This window comes from Siphateles boraxobius, unplaced genomic scaffold (genome assembly GCF_051911475.1).
Source record: "Siphateles boraxobius isolate OS27281-9 unplaced genomic scaffold, OSU_SipBor_1 130, whole genome shotgun sequence".
Lineage (NCBI taxonomy): Eukaryota > Metazoa > Chordata > Actinopteri > Cypriniformes > Leuciscidae > Siphateles > Siphateles boraxobius.
This window is the reverse complement of record NW_027508734.1, coordinates 39,928,470-39,948,525: the sequence shown is the minus strand read 5'-3', so window position 1 is coordinate 39,948,525 and position 20,056 is coordinate 39,928,470. Positions and strand designations below refer to the sequence as shown.

The following is a 20,056-nucleotide window of genomic DNA, read 5'->3' as shown; positions in this document are numbered from 1 at the left end:
AAAAGGTGCACAGAGTATGTCACTAAGCCGAAATAGCTCACAGCTGAAAAATACATGCCATCCAAAAAAACCCCAAAAAAACTCTTTTTCTTCTTAACTTTCTAAATGAAAGAACGAGAAGTAGCTTATCATCTGTTGGTGATGATGACATTCATTGTTTATAAAGGGCATGCATCCTCATAGCCCATCACAATACTCATAGTGCCACCTGTTGGTCAAAAAAAAACAGAAGCCAGACAAGACTGTTAAAGTTGTTATAGTCAAATTGAACTCTTACAGAATTATATATTATCTTTATGATTCTGTCCATTTATTTGCCTAAAACTACTGGGTATGACACTTTTCTGACGTTATTTTAATATTAGTTGTGTTTAATGTAACATCCACTAGTTTCCTTGAAATATTTCGAAACTTGATTGTTAATTTTAGTATTACGTTGCAAGTCTTACAATCTAAAACTTAGGCTACTCTACTAAAGAACATGTATGCATGTAGCCTATACGTTTGTCTTTCTTTTGGCCTAGTTTATATCGTCTTACTCATTCATGTAGTAGTTATTGTTTAATTTCTTCTCAGCACACAATTACTTAATGTCCTATATTTTTAATTTAAGACATTTCGAAAAGTTGAAAAAAGTCTAGGTTCTGTGGGAGACGTGAGCATCTTGGTTTCTCAACAATAGCCCCTCTGATTTCCCATGAGTCTCCGCGCTTCATGCCGCGGTGAGCGTGTCTTTCTCAATCAACACTGATGTTGTTAGTAAATATTTCGAGATTTTAAAAGGTAAGTTTGAGTTTCGTTTTTTAATCTGCAATGTTTTGCCTCTGTGTTATCATAAACCCAGTGAACATTTCCTGTGTGGCTTGCTGTTTCTCTATGGAGCCGCTTGCTATTTGTCTTGCTTTTAGCCTGTTAGCATCCAGACAGTCGACTTGCTTGCTAACAGATTTCTGAATAATGTGCTAAATAGAAAGTCTGTGTGTGAATGTCTCTGATTTCTTAGCATTTGTGCACTTATTTCTTGACTGTATTTTTATTTTAAGTAATATATGGGAGTGAAATTTTGGGAATCTGAATTAGCATTTTAGCCGGTTTGTGTCCGCAGTAACAGTCGAGCCTGCTAATATCGTGCCTGCAAGAGGTGGATCACAGGTTTTGATCGGGCATCTAAACTTTACATTATTAAGTTGAGATAACTATAGTCTATGTCCTTTGTGCAGCAAAGATAAATTGGTTTCGACTCATAGCATCTTAGTTTTACTGGACTCTCAAGCATTAGCTGAAGTGTAATTGTCCTGGTATGTTATAATGTATTTTGTCGGTATTTGATGTGATTACGTTAACCACATAACATTGCCCTGATAATTTTTGTTTCTTCTCAGATGTCTGAGCTGTTTATGGAATGTGAAGAGGAGGAGTTGGAGCCGTGGCAGAAGGCAGTACCCGAAACCAATCTAATAGATCTGGTTGATGATGAGGATGATGATGATGAACCAATATTTGTCAGTGAAATCTGTAGCTCCAAGTCTGCGGCCAGTACAAGACCAGGTACAGCTCCATTTTGGCATACTGATAAGGACACCTCTGATCTGGTCTTTCCTTGAAATGTTTATCATTGTGTTCCTTATGATCTTCAGGTGCCGTTAACCAACAGAACCAGCGAAATGTCCCGGTTCCTAACCCCTCGATGGTGGCAGCATCACAAAAGACTCCCCAAACCCTGCCGAACCCCGCAGTGATGGCTACAGGCCATACACTCATGGTCAGAGGCTCAGCCCCATCAGGTGGTAACCCCATCCTCATCCCTCTCAACACAACTCTAGGACCTCAAACAACCCCTCAACCCATCATCATTAACAATCAGGTAACTCTTTATTGATTTTTCTCAGTTAAAATATGTATTCTAAATCTATAATTTGTGCTGAAAAAATGCTAAGCACAATTATAGAGTTGCTTTTAGTCCATAGTAGCCATAGGCTTCTGCTCACTGAAGTAAAATTTTACCAAGTATTATTAATCATTCATGAATTTTAATTTATTGATGTGTTTTCATAGATTGGGCTGTTTGATCAGGATACTGAATCTTTCTTTATTAGTTTAAATTATTTCATTTTCATAATGATCATTATCACTTTACCAGGGTTACATTGTGGCGTCACCACAGAATCTCAACAGCAACACCTCGTTCATCAGCTCTTTGGGGTCACAGTATCCACCAGGAACCACTTTCACTGTTGTGCCAGGTATAAATGTGTTTGTGTAGTTGTTTCTTCCACATTACTAAGGTTGGGTGGGAGGCTCTTTTTTTTCTTCTTTTTTTGTGATATTAAAATTGGTGATCAGATTTATGAAAATCTATTATACAATATCACAAAAAAAATAATACAAGCCTAACAAAATGTGAACAAAATTACAAGCATTAGGACAATTAAGCTATAATAGAACAAAGGCACAAAATGAAATATACCTACCTGAAAAACTTAAAGCCCTAGATGGGCATATAGAAACCATACAAAAATTGTAATCAAATGTACAAACAACATTGCATTGTCTTCACTGTGTAAATTTATTCTTATTAAAGTTACAAAAGTGATTCAGTCAAGAGCAATGAGAGATTGTTTGATTAACATTAATGACAAAGACAGCAGCAGCCTAATATTCCTGCTGCTATCTGACATTTATGTATTATACTGAAAAGCATGCATTTTCTTTCTCAACTATTCACTTAAGACTTAATTGCAAAGATGGGCATTTTGACATGTGTATTTGACCTTTCAAGCCCAATAAGGTGCCAAAAAGAACTCTGTTAAAAGGGTTAGTTCACCCAAAAGTGAAAATTCTGTCATTAATTACTCATCCTCATGTCGTTCCAAACCCGTAAAACTTTCATTCGTTTTTCAGAACACAAATGAAGAACTTTTTGATAAACTCAGAGATCTACATTTACATTTATGCATTTGGCAGACGCTTTTATCCAAAGCGGCTTATATTGCATTTTTACATTCTTATCAGTTCTTGCTTTCCCTGGGAATCATGAACTTGGCATTGCAAGCACGAACGCTCTACTGTTTGAGCTTCAGGAAAACAACAGGATTTTTGTCCCTCCATTGACAGCTACGCAGTACGCAACTACCACTTGGATGCCTAAAAAAAAGTTAATGAAGAGCAGGGCACGAAATTAACTTTTATTTTAGTTGGTAGCACTCCCAACTTCTAAAAGTTAGGAGCACCATCAAAAAATTAGGAGGACCCACTGAAAATTAAGGAGCACCACAACTAAAATGTGTGTGTGTGTATATATATATATATATATATATATATATATTTGGGCTGAAACGATTCCTCGAGTTACTCGATTACAAAAATTCCTCGAGGCAAAAACTCTGCCTCGAAGCCTCGTTAAATTCCTATGACGCGCACTATACGCGCGGCTCAGGGATTTGATAGTTTCAGACGGACCGTTTATTCACACGGACCTGTTCAGGACGCATATATTTTGAATTTAGTGGGCGCGATGACGGAGAATAAATATGTAAATAAACGGCAGAAATTGTCTAAAGTGTGGGATCATTACACACTTAATTGACTTAATACACTTAACTCGCTGAAACAAGGTAACGTAGTCTAAGCCTATTGATGTTCGATGATTTTAATCCCATACTGTATTTGTAGCGATGTCGTGATGCGGTTTGACTAGATATGATTTTTAGCTTTGATGATATTTTTAAGTAGTAAACGTAACTATCACGTTCAATTGCAAGAGAGTGTAGCTTAAAAAAAAGAACCCCTTCTCACACACACACACACACACACGCCAGTCAGACCAATTGCAGCAATGCATCACATATGCTTAAACTTTTATGTAGCCACGCAACAATAATTTCAGCATGCATTCACTGTACCCACCGGGACGTGATGGAGGAACAAATATTGTATTGCAGTCTTTGCGAGACCTTGTTTGTATTTCACGTCTGCCAAATAGTTACAGACAACAACAAAAAATTAAAGTCCCCAGCCTGTTGGTTTTTAATAAAGATTAGGAGTACTCATTTTTCAGTTAAAACGCACGGAACAAAAAGTGCGTCAGCTTTTACTGCGTGTTCAACAACATGTCACGTTACAGCTCTTCAGCGTTAAACTACCAGAATACACAAATATGCTTAGAGTGGTTATATTGTAACATCTTAAAGGAAAATTCACATATGAGATAGCTTTATAACTTGCATACTATATAACTTATAGCGCAACAATATAGTTAGTAGGTAGTTATATATATATTAAAAGATTTCTTTTATTTAAAAATAACACCACGTTTCGTAGAGGAATGAAATCGGTAGTTGTGCACCGATCATGATTCTTCATGACCGATTCAGATTTTTCTTTGCAAGCTAATTAGTCAGTTCTGATATGGGTTGCCGTTTTTTGTTATTTAATTTTTTTGTTTATTTGCTCTAAAACATCTGGAGCCATTTGAAATTAGAGGCAACCACTGCATTTTAATCGCGATCCAAACAAAGATGCTGCATATGTAGAGTGAGCAGTTGTTTTTTATTTAAATTGGATTGCATAATTTCAAGACTTAGAGCAAATACAGAATTCACTTTACCCATGTGAAATTTTTGCATAAGACACACCTGCATAAAACAAAAAGGACGGCCTAAATGAAGGTGAAAATTCACTCTCTGACAGCAGGTGGCGCTTATGGAAAAGAAGCGCTACAGCGTTTTTTTGGGTACTGCTGCAAACAAAGCAGCTGTGCTCAAGGCAAGCACCACTTTATATGTAGATAAGAAGAAAAGAAAATGCCATCAAAACTATTCTGATGACAGTCAGTTCCTTTCAGAGATCTATTCATATAAACCCCCACCCCAATTTAATATAATTATTTTTCTTCCTATATTTCAAGCATTACAAATAGTGATCTTGCTGTGCCTGGTATTTTCTCTGTTGCGCGTCTGCACTCTCTTTGTGTCCGTCTGTTGCGCGTCCCATCTCTGGCCTCTGTTAACGTCCTGTTAATAGACTAATATTCTAATAAAGTCCGGAATAGAGATCAGACAAATTTAAACTAAAAACCATCAGTTTATCTCTAGAAAAGGTTGCACCACAACAATTATTTGCACACTCATAAATGCCCACACATAAATTGAGATCACGCAGATTAAATTTCGGGAGCATATGCGACCAAAATTGTCACAATTTCTAGCCCCTGAAGAGAATGTAAAACTAGTCAATATAAATTAAGTGATTTTGTCCAAATTTTCTGAAGAAACTATCGTTTAATACGATGAACAGATTTAATTTAGGCTATTTGGGTAAACTGTCACCTAAGTACTCAAGTGATGTATGAGCAGCAGCATATAACAAAATGAGTTCGCTTTCGCTGCTTATTGCGTTTGAACAGTTTAAAACCACTCGTTTTTAAATCGCAAGGCTTAAAAATACATTCAAATGATAAGCTTTTGGCACACCACGGCAAAGTCACAGCAATTTCACTTGAATGTAACAATAGAGATGCAACTACCACTTTGACACTTCAAAAAGTTCATAAAGAGATTGTAAAACTAATCAATAGGATTTGAGCGTTGTAGTCCAAATTTTCTGAAGAGACTGAATTGTTTTATATGATGAACAGACTTTAACATAAACATCGATTAGTGAACAAAAACAGCTTGACGCGTGAGAACAAACTTCATTGGTTCTTGCTAAAGCTCAAACTTCTGCATAACACAAGAATTAACCTCATTGGTTCTCGCACATCAAGCGAACGTGCTGGAGCTTCTGTTTACCACAACTGATGTGGGAGTTGATGAATGTTTACATGTGAATAAAAGCCTAAATTCAATCTGTTCATCATATAAAGCGATCGTGTCTCTTCAGAAAATGTGGACTAACCCGCTCAATTTGATGTGATTTTAGTTTTACAATCTCTTTATGAACGTTTTGAAGCGTCAAAGTGGTAGTTGCGTAGCTGTCTATGGAGGGACAGAAAGCTCATTCAAATTGCATTAAAATATCTTAATTTGTATTCTGAAGATGAACAAATTTCTTACGGGTAAATTATGACATCATTCTCTTTTTTGGGTGAACTAACCCTTTAATGATTTTGAAAAGGGTCTCTGACCTTAAATTTGTTATTGGCCACATTTAAAAATATAATGTGATCAGTCACACAAAGATATCAGATCTGAGCATCAAATCAGAATTGAGCACTAATGCTTGCTGTGTGAATGTAGCCATATGCTCAACAAGATAGGAAATACAGTAAAAACTTTAATAAGGGATTACGGGATTGACATTTGTTCCCCGAAAAGTTATTAAAGACATCGTTAAAATAGTCCAAGTGACTACAGTGGCTCAATCCTAAGTTTATCAAACGACGAGAATACTTTTTGTGCGCAAAAAAAAACGATCTGTTTTCCATTTGAATATATTTTAAGATGAAATTGAAGACTGGAGTAATGATGCTGAAAATTCAGCTTTCCCATCACACAGTGTCACATGATCCTTCAGAAATCATTCTAATATTTGGTGCTCAAGAAACATTTCTTATTTTCAATGTTGAAAACAGTTGTGCTGCTTAATATTTTTTTTGTTGAAACTGTGATGCATTCAGGATTGTTTGATGAATGCTAATGAGGTGAATTGGTATGTGATTTTTTTTATTTTGTGTGTTTGTTTCCCAAGCAGCAGGTCAGCAGATAGTTTCACAGGTCAGTGCTGCACCAAAGCCAGGGGTTATTCACAGGCCTCAAGTACAGCTCATCCAGGACAATGTGGTGACCTTGTCCAACGTACAAGCCCCAGCTAACCTTTCTTCTCAATCCCACACTACGTCAGTCTCTCAAAACACACCAGCCATCACCCCAATACTAGTTAAACAAAAAACCTTATCCATGCAACCTATGAACAGCAGAGGTAAGCCTGTGTGTGTCTGTTTGGACAGAAAATGTTTTTTTCTAATGTCCTGTATTAGTGTTACTAGGTTAGTGTATCATTTACCAAAGTGAAAGGTTGTAACCAAGCTTTAAAATAACCATCCACCCACCATAACTTTTGGATGATTGAGCCACTGCAATTAAAAGTAACAACAAAATGGGATTTATTTGTTATCCATGCGCTTAGCTACAATTCAATAAAAATACACCAAAAACAAATAGAAAATGGTCAGAGGCCTTTTGTTTTGTTTTATTTTTTGATAGAGGAAGGTTGTGTGTGACAGGTTGTGTGTAGGACTTTTATTTTTTTTTGAGGAATGAGGCTTGACAGGATAGACAGTTGTTTTTTATGACCCGCAGATAATGGCACAAGGATAAATGAGACAAACAACAGTGTGTCCAAAGGAGGTAAGATTGACATAGATGGGTTTTTAGCCATTATGTATTACAGGATTTCCAGAAGCAACACTCTTTTCATCTTTTAATTTTTTTTTCCTTCTTTGACAGCTGGAGAAAATGATTTTTCCCTCAGAAAGAAATGTCCCAAGTGTCAAAATGTGTTTGGCTTTCAGCCTTTAAAAAGTCACATGAAGGTTTGTTTACTATACTGTTTTAACAACAGCTTTGAGTTCAATCAGGCTGAGCTACATCTGAACATTAACAACCGATTATGCCATTGTTCACCCAAAAATTAAAATCGTCTTCACCCTCATGTCTTTCCAAATCAATAAGACATTTGTTCATCTTTGGAACACAAATGAAGATATTTTTAATATTCTCTAAATTTTTTGTTCAACCATTAAAAGGCCATTTAATCAACGATTTCAATCTTCAAAAAGTTTATAAAGACATTGTAAAAGTAATCCATATATATCGACCAGTTTAATCCAAGTGTTCTGAAGAGACAAACGCTTTATATAATGAAGATATTTAATTTAGGCTTTAATTTATCAATGCACATACACCGTGCTTGTCAAATATGGTAAACGGAAGCTAAACCGTAGTTGCTTGTCGTACAAGAACCAATAAATCATGCATGTTTGAACCTCTGATGACTGATTACATAGGAAAATTAAAAATGGCACCTAAAATCAAAAGGTTGCCACCTCAGAGAAAGATATACTTTATTGATCCCTCAGAGGAAATGCAGTCAGTGTTGGGTAAATTACTCTAAAAAAATAATTAATTACTAGCTACTATTTACGTCTTCAGTGGAGTAATTAGATTAATGTACTGATTACTCTCTAAAAAGTTTGCATTACTTCACTAATTACTTTCTAAATCCCATATCAGCCTCGACCAGTTGAAAAATACAAGGATAGGCATGAAACTGTTCTTTATTCTATCAAATAAATAATATAAAATTGCATAGATTAGCATTGAAGGGAGGTTACATTAAAAACATTCATTTTAACATTAGATGTTAAATCCATTGTTTTACAGATAATTGTTCTGTAGTCTATACAGTATTTAATGCTGTTACATTTGAAGTAACTGTAATTAAATTACAAAAATAAGAGTAATCCCTAATTTATTGCAAGAGAAAAGTAATTAAATTGCTGTAATTAATTAAATAACTTAGTAATGGATTACAACCAACACTATATGCAGTATTGAGATGTAATGCCCTCTCCTCCCCCCCCTCTTCTTCAGCTGTGCTGCCCTGAATTGTTGGATTCTGTGTTCCCCTCCACATCAAAGCCTGACAAACAAGCCAACTCACCGAAAGTCATTGAGACAGACAAAGGCAAAATGATCATGCTGGTTTCAGACTTCTACTATGGGAAATGTGAAGGGGATTCATCTCTGATTTCCAAGTTCAAGTCCAACACCAACACCACATTCAAGTGCAACAGCTGTTTGAAATTGCTCAAGAACAATATCAGGTATTTGTTTGAATGTAAAAAACACACAAGAAAACACCCATTATAACACCATCACATGTTATTGAAGAACCATCTGTAATCAGTCAGTGGCCAAGCCTGGTGCTGAGATTGTTTAACCTCTATAGACCTTAGTCCCGGTAGATGATATTTAATGCGTCACACGAAAACGTTTCAAGAAATCCTACGTTTTTTTAAATCTGATTTCTTTGTATAATTGTTTTGGTCTGTGCGGGAACAATGTGAGGCATGTGGCTTAGAGGGAACATTGCTCATGAGAGTCATTAGCTACAGGAGCCCAGAGATGGAGAGAGCAGTAGTTGGAGAGACTGGAGGAAATCAGCCGTTCTCAGACCCCATCACTGGATTCCTACTCAGATGGATGACATTATCAGACCCCCGTTCCCTCTAGGGGCCACAGATGAATAATGGAAGTTAGTTTGGCTGCTATAAGAACTGTTCTTGTGATTAAATAACTTTACTCAGCCACGGCGTGAGAAAAGCCTCAGTAAGCTCCTTTTAATGGGGAGGCGCGTTTGCAGCGCACCCCAAGTTCTGGCGGCGGGGTCACAGTTCAGCCGCATAAAAATCCCTATTAGGGGAGCTGAGGTTGCAGAATGCGCTGACTGAAAAATTGGCTGCTCAACGTCAGGGCGCCAATGGCAGGTGAGGCAGAGTGGATAGAGGCAGCCTGAACAACACATCATTAAATAAAGAAGCAGAGCAGTATAATTGCTGGTATTATAATGGCTATTATGCACAGTTAGAACGTGAACTTTAAGTAGAATATTTGCTCATTTGTCTCTGGAAAACCCTTGGGAGCTCAAATGCTTCTTAAATACACACGCACAGGCCTCGCACTGTTCAAAGGTGACTTTTAATAGCGTATGTTTGTAATTTGGCTAATTATATTTAACTGCATGAGTTTTATTTTGTATTCCCAATGGCGCTGAACATTAGCTACTTTAACTTTGGCATTTTCCCTTCCCTTCAGACGTATTTGATGAATTACGGTTTATGATGAGTGGATAGTTCATGTACTGCTCATTTGTATCTTTTAAATTCAGTGTAATCTGTAGACAAAGCTGGAATATGACCCGTTTCAAAAATAGGATGAGAACTTCTGTTGCAACATCTAAAACTGCATGATTCTCAGAGGATGTAATGGGTCTATTTTTAGATGCTTTTTGAAAAAGCAAAAGGAAACTCCACTCCTGAGAGAGCAGACACTTTGTGGTGGTTTACCTGTTTGAATGTTGTACATCTGTTTGACATTCACTTGCTTGCACATCAAAGGCTTTCCTGTTTAGTCGTCACACCTCTGTCAACGGCGGTCCCGCTTGTCAGACTGAGTTCTCCCCAGACAGCAGCTGTTTGTGGAGCAGGGCATTTACCTTAAAGAGTGTCAATGTCACAGGTTGCAGGTGTACCCAATGCCTTCTCACGCTTTCTGTCTCTTGCGGCATCCTGCAAGCCAATTGTGGTTGTGAGTGTCACGCCTACTGACTTTTTTTTTTCTTCAGAAATCTCTGCACACACACTTAGAATAAGAATGGGAGAGAGGTGACATACTTAATTGAAACTTGAGAAAAACAAACAGTGTTGGACCGTAATAGACTGAATTGGGTTTTATTTAATTGTTTACTCCGTGAATGTGATTGTATATCTACAAGCTGTAGCTTCAGTTATTTTATTAGTCATTTAATGAGAGAACCATTACACAATCACCATCCATAAACAGCATTTACAGTATGTTGCTTTGTGTTTGCTGAGCAAAACGCCTGTGTCTTTGCCACTGTCAGTGATAATTTTAAATGTGTCAGAAGTTGCATGGTCAACAGGGCCAATAATTTAGCTGGGAGTTGGGCACCCGCTGAGCCCTCTGATTCTTCAACGGCTATGTAAATCAAGGCCACAGCTGAAAATCAGCTAGTGGGATTCTTTTATCTGGACCTCTCTCTTTGTAATGCCATCCTTTGCTCCTTGTCATCTGTTCTTTTCCCTCTTACTCAGGTTCATGAACCACATGAAACATCACCTGGAGTTGGAGAAGCAGAACAGTGAGAGCTGGGAGAGTCACACTACATGTCAGCACTGTTACCGGCAGTATTCAACTCCCTTTCAACTACAGTGCCACATAGAGAGCGCCCACAGCCCCTTTGAGTCCACCAGTAAGTCACAATACTTTAGTGTTTTCCTTGATAAGTTGGTGGTTCTTGGCCAGAATAAAGGCCAGTTCATGTCATATCACCTATAAAGATAAAAATAACTAGAAGTATATTAGTGTCCACACACCAACGCTAAGTGATTTCAGTGAGAGCATTCCTCTGTGACGTTATAAAAGTTGTGGTGTGGATTTTCCTATTCTCATGGAATCAAGATGATAATTGAAACTTTGTGAACAGGCCTTAAGCCACAAAGTGGACCAGCTTGGCAATATGAGAGAAGGAAGTACTAGTTGTTTAGCTAAAACTTGTGCTACAAAATGATATTTCTCCATCGTTCTCTGTAGCTGAATGATAATGTTAAATACATAAAACATCAATTTCACACCAAATGTAGTCTTTTGCAGTAACAAAGCTATATTAAAAAAATTCTTTCAAAAAATCACTTGAACACACATCACGTAATTACGATTTTCAAACTTGAGTAGGAACTTTCCTGGAGGACTTGAGGTTAGGTTAAACTAGTCATTTATGGTGTAATTGAAATGAGAATTTCACCAGAAGGGAATACTTTGATGGTTTTGATATATTTTAAGTGCAGTGATATCTTTTCTTTCCCCAGCCAACTGTAAAATATGTGAATTGGCCTTTGAGACGGAGCAAGTGCTTCTAGAGCACATGAGGGACAATCACAAACCTGGAGAGATGCCCTATGCCTGTCAGGTAAAGCTTCATCATTGCTTTATGTAATTTGTATTTCGAATACTTGGTTCTCACTTTGTTTTTGCTCTCTTGAAGGTTTGTAACTACAGGTCCTCCTTCTTCTCTGATGTGGATAACCATTTCCGCACAGTTCATGAAAACACTAAAGACCTGCTTTGTCCCTTTTGCCTGAAAGTCCTTCGCAGTGGCCATATGTATATGCAACACTACATGAGACATCAAGTGAGTGTATAACCTCATTTGTATGCTTCTATTTACGTTTTGTATGGATATGGATTTATTGCCTCCTTGTTTAATAATTTAAACCAAAGAGTGTGTACATGAGCTTTTTGACATCATCTGTCTCTTTGTCTGTGTATTTGGAGCTTGAGACTTCACTGATCTGAAGTCAGCACAATGTGTAGCTCATTTATGTGCTGCCTCATTGGCTCTCACTCTAAGGTTGGATTGATTTGGTTGTCTGCCGAACAACTCGGTGCAATATATAACAGGCTGACAGTAGCGGCCTACTCTCTTCACCTTCCCTGTTTTTTCCTTATGGGCTTCTCACAGGCAACAGTAATCCAGATTAACCATGAGTATTATCGGCCAAGAGCAAGATTTGTAACCAAAACAATAGTACACCAAAAAAATTTTTTTTAGCAATAAATCACATCAAAATTAAATTAACAATTTAATTGTTGAATGTAACTTAACTTTTTACATGTTCCGTGTTCTTTTATTGTATTTTCTAGAAAAAGGGGATTCAAAGATGTGGGAAGTGCAGATTAAATTTCCTCACCTACAAGGAAAAAGTGGAACACAAAACACACTTCCATCGAACCTATAGGAAGCCAAGAAACCTTGAAGGATTGCCTCCAGGAACCAAGGTCTGCTTGAAACCAAATCTTTATAAAAAATTGGAAGTTAAATAACTATATAATATAGACTGTATAATACAACTGTATAATAAACAACATAATCACAAATAATCTGGGATTATACTTTTCGTTAGTCCTTCTCATTATCATTATTTTATCTTTTTAGGTGACAATTCGGGCCTCAGTTTCTGGTGCACCAATGTGTTCTGATGTTTCAAGCAAATCCTACATCATACCCACAAGTCCTGAAACGGCAAAACAACCTGTCAGAACACCAGCAAACACAACCAAACCAAACTTAAATGGAGGAAGGGCAAAGACCACAAGCCAATTCAGCTTTAACCGAACCAACCACAATAATGAGCTTAAACGTTTGAAGTGAGGATTCTTTAGCACAACGTATACTTCAGTTTTTCAACACAAGCTCTCGTCAATGCAGACAACAGCTACAATATTATTCAGTCTCTTCCATTTCTTATTTGAATGTGACACAATGGTCCCTGCCAGTGTTGCCACCTTGTGGACCAACTATTTAGTGCAAAAAAAAGAAGGCACATCCAAGATTAGAAAACGTGTTAATTGAAAAATCTGGCAATGTACATACATGCATACTATGCTGATAATGAAATTTACGGCACACACACATATGCATACCCTAGCGTACTCGTAGCAATGGAAGTATACGAAGTATAATAAATGTGTTATATCACAGCCTATATGCTGAAGTATGTTAATGAGTATTTATTCTTCACAGACTTCCAAGAGGGGGAAATAAGTGTGTCGAGTGTCTCTCAGAGGTTATGGACCCTTACGTTCATTATCCTTTATCGCTGAAGTGCACTATATGCAAGTTTAGATCAAGTTGCCAGAAGGCCTTCAGACAGCATATGGCCAGGTAAGGGGAAAACATGGATGAATTAACAGTTCCAAATGAATGTGATCAGATCTTTACCTTCTCAACTGCAGGTTTCACAGCATTTCTTCAAAAGTACGAATTGGCAAAGCGAGGAAGGCTCCACATGGGATGCGGTAAGTTTTGATCTATTACATCACAGTTTACAGCGATAGAGGGGTTTATTATTATTATGAATTTTTCTCCCCCTTTTGTTCAAGGAGTCTAACACTGGTCTGCCTCAAGTGTGACTTCCTGGCAGATGCCTCTGGCGCTGACCAGATGACCGAACATTTGCTCAGCAGGCCAAACCACTCCTGCCAGGTCATCATGGAGCCAGGTATGACGCTCGACCCTCAAGTCGCTGCAGAAATATTCTCTTCGTGATGTCAGATTGTCTTAACTTGCATGCTATTTTCATTTATTTATAGTTACCAATGGAGGATCAGAAATAAACAGGTGAGAAAGTTGTTTGTATTATTTTTCAGTTGTTTATGGCATGTAATTAAGATATATTAAAGTTTTTAAGGTATTAAAAATCTTGTTTATTTTTAAAGCTCGTCCATTCAACCCTCTACAATGCGGGTAAATCACTCGCATATGCGACCAAATCGACCAAAAAAAAACTAAAAAAATGTACTAGCCATTGGCTAATCACAGTTGCCTGTAATTGAGTTAGAGGCAAAAAATAAGTTTAGTGCAAATGTAATTTTATTGCCTGCTGAGCTTTACGCACCGTCGCTTGGCTGAAAGCACTTTCCCGATCGGACCAGTGCTGCGTCGTCATAAAAGTTTGATCATTTCCACACGTTTTTAAGCTGTGAGAATTTTTGTGTGCACAAACTGCACATCTGAAGTGCGTGCCCAGAAAGCTGCATCTTGACAGCACATGAATACTGAAACAATCTCTCTTTTTAAAGTTTAAGGTCTTGTGAGTGAAAGTAAACAGTCGAGAAAGTGAACGCACGTGTAAAGTATCAGTTTATTGGATCTGTGCATTGTCTTAGTGACGGCAGCCTAATATTCCTGCTGCTGTCTGTTTTTAATGTTAACCAAACTACTCTCACTGCAAAAAATCACTCAATGCTCTTGACTGAATAACTTTTGTAACTTTAATAAGGATTCATCTATATTTAATTTAGACAGTGAAGATTATGCGGTGTTATTTTACGTCTGATTACTAATCTATCTAACAACCTGAAAAGCACTGCTTTTTTAATTAGCATCTTTGTTCTATTGTTTATTTGTGGTCATTAGATAATTTGTTCTGATTTAATAACAGACTATTTACTTGACTTTAATAGTGTTTGAAATTTATATTTTATACTTCTATTTATATTATGTTTAATTTTTTCATTCTTCTTGCATTCCATGTAAAAAGTCTGGCAACTAAAATAAAAATATACTAGCCAATGACGACTCGAGCTTTAGTGCATCCGTAGAGGGCTGCCGTTTTAATAAGTTACTGGTGTTATTCTCAATGTTCTGATATGCTCTAATTGTTCTACGCATGATGTATTAGTGTACAATGACACCATATGCTTATTTGTATTTTTGTTACATGTAGAGGTTAGAGCTGTGTAAAGAGGAGAGTAAAAATAGACTGGGAAGTGTAGCTTGCCTGATTGAGACAAATTACCTTTTCTGATGAAACGGGTATAAATACAGACCCCCTGACCTATGAATTGTTTGAAAATATCATTTATTATAAAAAATTATCTCTATTTTTTCATTAGTGTAATTGGGATGCCTATTAAGTGGTATCCAGGTGACCTTACTTAAATTTAAATAGGAATTTTGCCATTAATTAAAGCATTGTTATTAATGTGGACCACAGAGAAATGCTTATGAGTGGCTGTGAAAGGGGGAGAATATTTGTATATAAAAAAATGCTGTCTCTTTCTAATGGAAAATAATCAATTTCAAAACGGAAGAATCACTTACTCACATACTTAGACATTATCCATTGGGAAATAAGACTTTAAAACCCAGTGTAGTTTGCTAGGACTTATGTTGAGTGTTTGACTTAATTTAATGGTTTCTGTCATTAACATTTGTCCTCCCAAAATAAATATAAACAAGAATTTGCTTGCCCCCAGTTCTCATTGCTGTAATGTCAAAGAAAAAAAATTAAATACTGTAATGTAAAGGGGAAAATGGTATTTCCAATCAAAGGAATTGGGATTCTAGAATATTAGTGTTGTAATTCCTTGAAATAAATCATTGAAATTTATCATTGCACTGCATTCTAATGAGAATCACCATTGAGAATTATGGGAATTAAAAATAACCTTAAAAAAATAATACCTTCAAATGAATTGCAGTAATAAAAATTTAGGGGATAACTGTCATGAAGATTTTCACAAAGCTAAAATTCTTACAAACAATCCTAAAATCATTCTTTATTGTATTAATACAAAATGTATTAATTTTTTTCTGAATTTTTTGGTGAATTATGATCTTTTTGCGGCCGTCTTTATTGTAACTAAAAAAAACCTGATAATAATATTTTGTATGAGTCAGGTGATATTACAGCTCATAATTATTAATGGAGCATTGTCACTCTGTTCATGTTCGTGTGCTTTTCTGTTTTTCTTGCACCTCATAATTCAGGTCACTGGAAACCCACGATGACTCCAAACAACTCCTTCCCATTAAATCAAATACTGAGGCCAGAGATGAGAAAGAACCCATTGCGATCAGTGATGTACAAGCTATACCAAACGAGGACAACGAAACGGAGGATGGGTCAGAGGTTCTTGGAGCTGACAAAAGTGACCCAGACGAGGTGAAGGATGACAAAAAAGGGGTCACGCTCGATGTGTCAGAGGAGGAATCACCCAAGAGCCTTTCCCCTCACTCACCCTCTAAGGCTCCTGTCAGCCCCATTTCTGCCCTCCCAGGTGAAGGGGGCATAACTCCCACTGATTTTCTTTGTAAAACGGATGGAATTGATTCTGTTAACACAGACTCGCAACTGGAACCTCTCACTCCTTCCAAGGTCCTTGAAGACGATGCGACTGAGAATTCGCAAGTGGAAATGGATGGTTAACTGCAACAAACAGTTGGGGACTGAGAATCCCCTGAAACATCACAAGACTCAAGACGCAGCAGTTTCTCGCTGACTCGCTTTCCATCTCCCCCTTTTTTATATCAAATATGCATTAATAGGAACTTTTCCTGTACCCAAAATTAGGTGGACTCAATACTGTGCTAAAACATGATTTTCAATCTTATACTGTAACTGTACGAGTACAATATTTCTGTACTTGTGTGAGGATTGTAAAGAAGCGCACTATAGATTGAAACTGAGTTGTGAAGGCAGCAATGTGAATGTTCTTCTCTACATATGATTATGATATAAGTCCTTCTGTCCGCAGTTGTGGTGTCCATTTGGACTCTACAGATGATCACACAAAACGGAAACATAAAACTAATTAACTTGGAGCTGATTCCCACATCTGCCTTTCCAAAGGACAAAGAACAAGTTCAGCAATTTCTCAGTATACTGTATTTAGGAATGATAAAATGCGTCCTGATATTTTTTTTAGATTGTGTTTAATGTATTGTTATATGTACTTGATCTGGATAGGACCCTGCATTGGGAACCATTTCTCCTATTGATTGAGACTGAAAACATTGTAGAAATTCATTTGTCTTAATCTGTATTAAACTTTTATAACATATTCACTAGAGTTCTGCTATGATTCACAGTATTATCTTAGCCTTTCTTCTGGAGACAATTTCTTGTTTTCTTGTAAGGGCTTGATTTGGTGAAGAGCACACTCTTGTGGAATCATGCTATGTACTTCAATAAACAATAGTGATGAGAAGACTCATTTATGCGAATCGGTTCTTTTGATGTTCTTTCCAAAGAACCGGTTAAAAAAGATTCAGTGATTCTTTTATCTCGTGCGCTCTCTTTGAATCTTATTACGGGGTTGTTGTTTTTTTGTAACCGTATATGATTCTCGCTATTATTGTATGTTTTCGAATATCTCTTAATTTAAAACTGAGACGTAGAATATCTGAGCTGGGTGTTTAGTAAGTGACACATAAAAAATGTGCAGTGCTGTGGATCTCCAGAAACAGTTTGAAAACCCCTATTCCTAAAATGTACCCTTAACCACATGAAGGCGCGCATTTTCTTTCCAGAGTACGTTTAGTAATAAAAGTGTTTTTTATATTCCATGATTCAGCTCAAAAAATGTTTTAAAACCTAAATATAATTTGCAGTATTGTTTAAACAACACAAAAGCTACAGTATTTAAGTCCCCATTGAAGTTTTTCTGCTTTTTTATTATGATAGCTATTATTATTTTTATGTTATCCTTAAAGGGTAACTAAACACTAAACCAATTTTTTTTAGTTAGTCTGTAAGAATGGGGCTTTATTAGTACTGTTCATTGATTCGAGTACATTTTTTGACATTTGTGTATACATGAATATCAGTCACATGACCTCTTACGTCATCCGATCTTTTTCCAGTTGACTGCCGCAATCTTGAGTACCTGCCGGGTACTGTCTACAATACTGACGGCATTAGCTATGAAGCAGATTTTCTCTGTTTGTTTCACTTTATACATACCCAACTTTGTTTATGTAAACCCTGTGTGTATTTGACAGTATTCGCGTAATAAGACTAGAAAAATAACTTCGTTCAGTAACCTGTCGCTGTTGTTAGACAGACTTGTTAGCACATGCAAATAATGAACTTATGTGAACTGCATTGTCCCGTTCCTTTGCGTTAACATTTGATGTGAATATACGTCGCGTTGTAGTCTATGCTGAGACGGAGGCGCCAGAACTGCAACTGATAGAATGCAGGATACTACGACATTTCTTCAAAAGCAGATGGTGGATATATTTTAATCCACGATCATAAATCGTGATATCGCACACCCCTAAAATAGCGTAAACTCATTATCATTTACATCCACTCACCACATACAACATGAACACTGCACAGAGAGTTTGCACACACAAACCACTGTTATAACATAAAAGCAAGCAGCTGCGTGCATGGTTGGGCATGATATGATTGAAGGATTTTGACTGAATCCGCGCAAAGTGCGCTCCCTTAATAATTCCTAAAAAGCTGACATCAGTTATCGCGATCTCACATCTCTGTTAATATCAATCAAGCTGACTGCACAATGAATCTTTCATAATATATAGCTACACTTTGTTTTTTAAAATTAGAGGATTTGTCAGCATTCAGAGCTTTGAACAAAAAGTCAGTTTTGAGCATAGAGGTTTTGAGCAGTGAGGGGAGTCTATCTTAAATGCTTCTGATTGGCCTTTGCGTTGAAGAAATCAACACGTATGTCTGTTTTCGGCTACATTGCTCAACGCTGCAAACGTGTTTTAAAAGGAAACTCTGGCCTGTAAGTCGTTTCTATTTTGTTTTAGTTCTTGTTGCCTTTCTGCAAAAATGTATTAGTTTTTATATGTTTTATTCATAGATATTTCTAGTTTGCGTGAATCCCGCGAATCGTTTTATTCTCCCTGCAAGGCGCACACACACAGTGAGTGCATTGCCGCTCGCACTCGCCATCAAATCTAGTCCCGCGCCGCACTCTTTTGCATTGAGTGCACATCTCTAGATCAAGGGCCCGGCCCGAGGATAGTGACGGGAAATATCGGCCCGCAAGTTCGGGCTCGGCCAGAGAATAAGCTCTACTTCCTTTGAGACTGACGTATCGATCTTGCCGAATCAGGTACTCAAGATGGCGGAAGACAAGTTTCGGAATTGAGTGACGTCAGTGAGGAGACATTGTGACATCATAGAAATCATATGTCTATGGGTGACATCATCTGATATTCATGTATAAAGTGTGTAAAAACGTCTGAGTGCTGCCCTCTTCAGGTTGAATGGTGGCTACTGCAGTTGAATTTTCCTATTGGATGTTTGGGGTGGTTCGTGACGTAAGGGGTTGTTGGTGAGCTAGACCAACGGCTGTGAGGTAGACAAGTTCAATACACACTGCGTCTCAGGTGCACGCCCCCCTCCGCTGGGCGGTTTTCACTTACATGAAAACTCTGATGCTTTTTTGGTAACAGCCACTAGGTGGCGCTTCGGTAGCGCGGCCGCCATTTTGGGATGAAAATTCCAACTGGATCACTGGGCATTGGGCAACAGCACAGATAGCAAACAGTTGCTTTAGTATTTACATTTTATGCAACTTTACACATTTACTACTATTATTAGTTACCAACTCCACTAGGCCTGAAATATATTTTGTATGTTTTACCCATACAAAAGGGTAATATATGGCCATATATGTAGGCTACTTATATTTTAAATAGCATGACATATCTATACATAGGCATATATTTTATGGAGGACCAGCTCTACCATATTTAAAAATAAATACAGAAATAAATAAATGCTCAATAAATAAATAAATAAGCATACAATTAATTGCCCCAAAAAATAAAATAAACAAATAAATGTAGGTAGTAATAAAATTATACAGTGAGACATAAATGTATATATCTCTCAATTAGCTTCTTTATTTATTCACCTTTGTAATAATTACCTTATTTATTTATGTGCCTGTTATAATATTTTTGTCTGTTTTATTCTTCCTTT

The 20,056-nt window shown here is 37.0% G+C and overlaps 1 protein-coding gene across 2 annotated transcripts; it reads left to right on the top strand.

Annotated features, from left to right (window-relative positions):
- Window positions 1-648: 648 nt before the first annotated feature.
- On the top strand, window positions 649-17,300 carry znf280d (zinc finger protein 280D). Of its 2 annotated transcripts, none has more exons than XM_077229444.1 (18): window positions 649-783; window positions 1,383-1,548; window positions 1,638-1,864; window positions 2,141-2,243; window positions 6,691-6,918; window positions 7,299-7,346; window positions 7,446-7,531; window positions 8,592-8,824; window positions 10,835-10,992; window positions 11,609-11,709; window positions 11,785-11,931; window positions 12,444-12,578; window positions 12,736-12,947; window positions 13,324-13,464; window positions 13,536-13,598; window positions 13,683-13,801; window positions 13,893-13,920; window positions 16,075-17,300. In XM_077229444.1, the coding sequence occupies exons 2-18, from the start codon at window positions 1,383-1,385 to the stop codon at window positions 16,511-16,513; spliced, it is 2,634 nt and encodes an 877-aa protein (XP_077085559.1). In that variant the 5' UTR covers window positions 649-783; the 3' UTR covers window positions 16,514-17,300. The 2 variants fall into 2 exon arrangements, with proteins under 2 accessions (XP_077085559.1, XP_077085558.1); XM_077229443.1 differs by having other exon boundaries at window positions 6,688-6,918.
- Window positions 17,301-20,056: the final 2,756 nt, after the last annotated feature.